This window comes from Coloeus monedula (genome assembly GCF_965178545.1).
Source record: "Coloeus monedula genome assembly, chromosome: 3".
NCBI lineage: Eukaryota > Metazoa > Chordata > Aves > Passeriformes > Corvidae > Coloeus > Coloeus monedula.
In genome coordinates this window covers 17316170-17320201 of record NC_138783.1, presented here as the reverse complement: position 1 = coordinate 17320201, position 4032 = coordinate 17316170, and the positions used below count along the sequence as shown (strand labels likewise).

General features: G+C 45.2%; 1 protein-coding gene across 1 annotated transcript; it reads right to left on the bottom strand.

The window, feature by feature from the left end:
* Positions 1-2889: 2889 nt before the first annotated feature.
* On the bottom strand, positions 2890-3575 carry EPCIP (exosomal polycystin 1 interacting protein; the record flags this gene model as incomplete). Its single annotated transcript, XM_082278499.1, has 1 exon — positions 2890-3575. Exon 1 carries the CDS (start codon positions 3556-3558, stop codon positions 2890-2892), a length of 669 nt encoding a protein of 222 aa, XP_082134625.1. The 5' UTR covers positions 3559-3575.
* Positions 3576-4032: the final 457 nt, after the last annotated feature.

Sequence of the window (4032 nt, the reverse complement as noted above, 5' to 3'; positions counted from 1 at the left end):
CACCGGCGCCCGCAGCGCCCCCTGCCGCCGGCTCGGCCACCGGCGGACGGAGGGCGCGCCACTGCGCCTGCGCGGCGGGGAGCGCGCGGAGCGGGGACTCGAGCGGCCCGCCCCGCCCCCGCTGCTCCTTCACGGCCGCCGCCATCTTGTGTCGGGAGAGTAGCGTGACACGGGCGGGAAAGGTGGGTGGGAGGGGCGATGATGTAAGAATAACGTGAGTTATATTAAACAAAAGGTTCATCATACGAGATGAGTTTTTTATACAAAATTAGTTTTATTATACCAGGCGTAAGCACGTTTTGGAGACGTTGCTCTGGAAAAACTCTGTGAGCTTCTAATGCAGTCCTTCCACAGGGCAAAGCCATATAAAATGGAATTGGGAGAATCAGGTTCTTGGTATCCGCTGGAGCAGAATAGGGGCGTTGGAAAGATCACTGCAATATCGGTGCTGTGGATTTCTGTAGTTGAGGATTTTTTGCTCTTCCCAGGAAAAAAGCCCTGCAGTACTTACTTGGGCACTGGAGTAAAAGGTCTTTTGCACCAGCCTTATTCAGAACACTACAGTGGCAAAAGTAACTGGAACTTTAATTCGCTCTGTTAGAAAGCCCATGGATTTTTTAACCTCGTTTATTCCCAACAAGGCCAGAATACATACATCCTCAGCTACTGCTGCATGTGTGAATTTTTGGACACCGCTGTCATGGCAATGGGGAATTACTGTGATTTAAGCACATTTTTTACCAGAGTGCAGCAGATCTTTGCTGAGGAGAAAGCATTGGTAACATTCAGAAATCAATATATTTGTGTGTACCAGCCCTTTTTTTTTTTTAAACACAACACTATCCTGTGCAGGATTGGTGAGTTGCTAGTTTGTGAAGGCAAGGTTATTTCTCTTGCACAGACAGGTGGAGAAGGGGGTTCCTGGGCAGGTGACATGAATTATGTGTCTGTAATACACAGTCATGAGAGGTATCACTAGAAATATTTGGAATTTGGGGGAAAAAGCTTATGGTTTGTTGCCAAGGTGCTGACAAAGGAAACTACGTCTGGAGTTCGGTACCCAGATTGCAAACACTGGTGTGCTTAAATCTATTTGCAATTGCAAATAGACCCCATTAATTCCATCGTTAGTACATTGTTGATTTCAGTGGGAAAGCTCACAGTAATGGGGGGCGAGCATGTGTTTAAGTCTTCTGAAAAATTAAGTTTTGCTTCCTAGCAAAACTGCTTCATCATTGGTTACAGTTACATCAATATGACTATTTAAAATAGAAATAGTCTTTCTTTTAACTTGTAGCAGTTGCACTGGTTCCTCAGAATCTTGATAGCCATTCCCCTAAGTGGACAGAGAATCCCAGAATCCCAGAATGGTTTGGGTTGGAAGGGCCCTTAAAGACCAGCCAGTTCCATCGCCCCCAGCCATGCACAGGGACACCTTCCGCTAGATCAGGTTGCTCCAAGCTTCATCCAGCCTGGCATTGGACACTTCCAGGGATGGGGCAGCCACAGCTTCTCTTGGCAGAAGTTTTCTTATATTTTATCTCAGTTTCATGTAATCCATTGCTGGCAGTGCAAGGCTCTTACGACTTGCTATTTTAAAGCCTTTATTGTACTATATTGGTGGATCCAGTTTTAATCATATCTCACAGAATGCAAATCCTGTAGACATGGGCAAGGAGCAGCCTTTGGGCTATTTTAATAGTCTTTGGTGTGTGTTTTTCAGGGAATGACAACCTTTCTCATGCAACACATCTGAAAACTGCCCAAAGCCTCGCCTCCTTTGTCAGATGAGAGTCATTGGATTGAGTATTTCTACTTTCTTACAGGGGAGAACATGAGCAGTTTGTAATTTTCATAAAAGTTGGGAGTTCCTGCATTTGGGGAAATTGCAGGTGTCAGCACATCCATCATGCAGGTGGCAGCCTTTCCCTGGAAAAATATGGATCAAATGAAGTGGTCCAGTGGAGAGTCATCAAGATGGGTAGGGGCTGGCACATGTGACTGTGAGAAAAGTGTGAGGGAACTGGGCATGCTCAGCCTGGAGAAGGGAAGGCTGAGGTTCATACATGCAAAAAAGTTTGCCAGTGAGGACAGGCAAGGCAGTGGAGCAGGTTGCCCAGTGAGGTTGTGCAGGCTCCATCCTTGCGAGCTTTCAGGACCCAGCTGCTGAGCTGCCTGGTCTGATCCCAGAAGCAGTCATGCTGTCAGCAGGGGATTGCACTGAAGATGACACTGAGATTGGCCCAGTGTTAGTAACACCAAAATCGTGAGTTCAATCCTCATATAGGCCATTCACTTAAGAGTTAGACTTGATGATCTTTGTGGGTCCCTTCCAACCCAGAATATCATGTGATCTGGGAATACAGATTATGTGTGAGATAAGGAAGAAAGGACAGATGCAGGGAAATACCTGCCTTCACAGAGGGAAGTCCAATACCTCTGTTTCTTAAATCTCTGAGTGTAATGGGAGTAGTTTGCAGCTTGCAAAGCAACTGTGAATTTACCTGCTGAGCTGCCATCTAACCTGAGTGATTCACTGGGGGGCTTGGGTTCTTCTGCAATGGGACCTACACGGTTATGCCTTTTTCTGTCCGAGGCACAACCTTAAAACAAAATTTATCTGCAGATTTCAATTCTCAGCTTAGACTATATAAACAAAAAAATTCTAACAATGCTTTGGAAAACAGTTGTTTCATATTTACTTTGTTCTTTAAGAAAGAGTTTGCTGAATTAATCTGATGAGTCTCTTACTTCAAACACTTCCTTGTAGAGTTCTCTCACAATCCCCTAACAGCTCCTCCTGGACAAACCGGACAGACTTAAAGGCATCCCATTCCTCTAACTCTTAGCAGGTTGCTATGCCTCTCACTACTGACTGTGTTAAATAACTCAGTAAATGAATGTTACAACGTAGGTCTCGTTATCTGAGGTTGAGAAAACATCAGAGTAAGGGAGGCTGGGAAAGTGCTTCATGATACTAGAGACGTTTTCCACACTGTATGACTTCAGCAATGAATAGCCATTGAAAAGGGAGGTATCCAGAAAAGAAATATGTGCAAGCATTTGCCTGTCTTTGTTGTGCACCTCAAGCAAGTCTTCTTTGTCATGGTTGTTGTTGCCGTAGATGGTTATGCTCTGCTCTGGAAATTGTCCCTTGACCTTGTTTACCCGGAGCTTTCGAAGTCCCCAAATGGCCAGATATTCCGTTGGGAGAGGAGTGGTGCCACAGAAGGACAGCTTCAAATCCCACAACCTTGTGAAGTTGAGGACCATCTCCAGCACAGAGGTGTCTGTGAACCAGATGGTCAGGTGGCTGTTGTAGGTAGTTTTTTCCATGGTAGAAGGCAGCACTGTTTTGCAGTTGCACATCAAGTTTGCCAGGCAGTAATCGCAGTCACGGATAGCCACAGAACAGCTGCAGTTGCGAATTGTGTTTTCCTTAGTGAAAATTAGCGTGTGGTTCTTCTGACTTCTCACAAAACTGATGTGTATGCCAAGGAATCTGGCCAAAATGAGAGCCAGACAAATGGAGAAAGCAGGGTAGGCTATTGGCTTCATTAGCACTGGTGCCAAGCTGTCAAGTGTCTCCTCCTTTTACTGAATGATTTAGATCACTTGGCTTTACCTACTGAGGAAAAACGATTTCTTTATTATACTAAAGATCTCTCAATGGTTAATATTACTTTGCTTTTCTACTCATCATCTGTTGCATCTATTCAGAGCCATATTGCAGTTCTGCATCAAGGGGAAAAGCACAACCACACTGATTTAGAAAACAGATTGTGACTAAAGTTTGGGATTCTCTTTTCGCTCTTCTTTTGCTCTAAATGGTTTCATCTGCTTATAAGACAGCTTGTACACTCTCTTGTCTATGCAGACAGCTCCTGAGCCTGGCCTGTGCAGAGGTAAGGACAGGACAAGGAGTTGTGCAGGACAATTCCTGCTTGTTTCTCCTTTCTGCTTTCTTTGCTTCCCACCAGACAGGGGTGACAAAGAACCCTGTTCTCTACTTCACTGAGTGAGGCAGTCTGA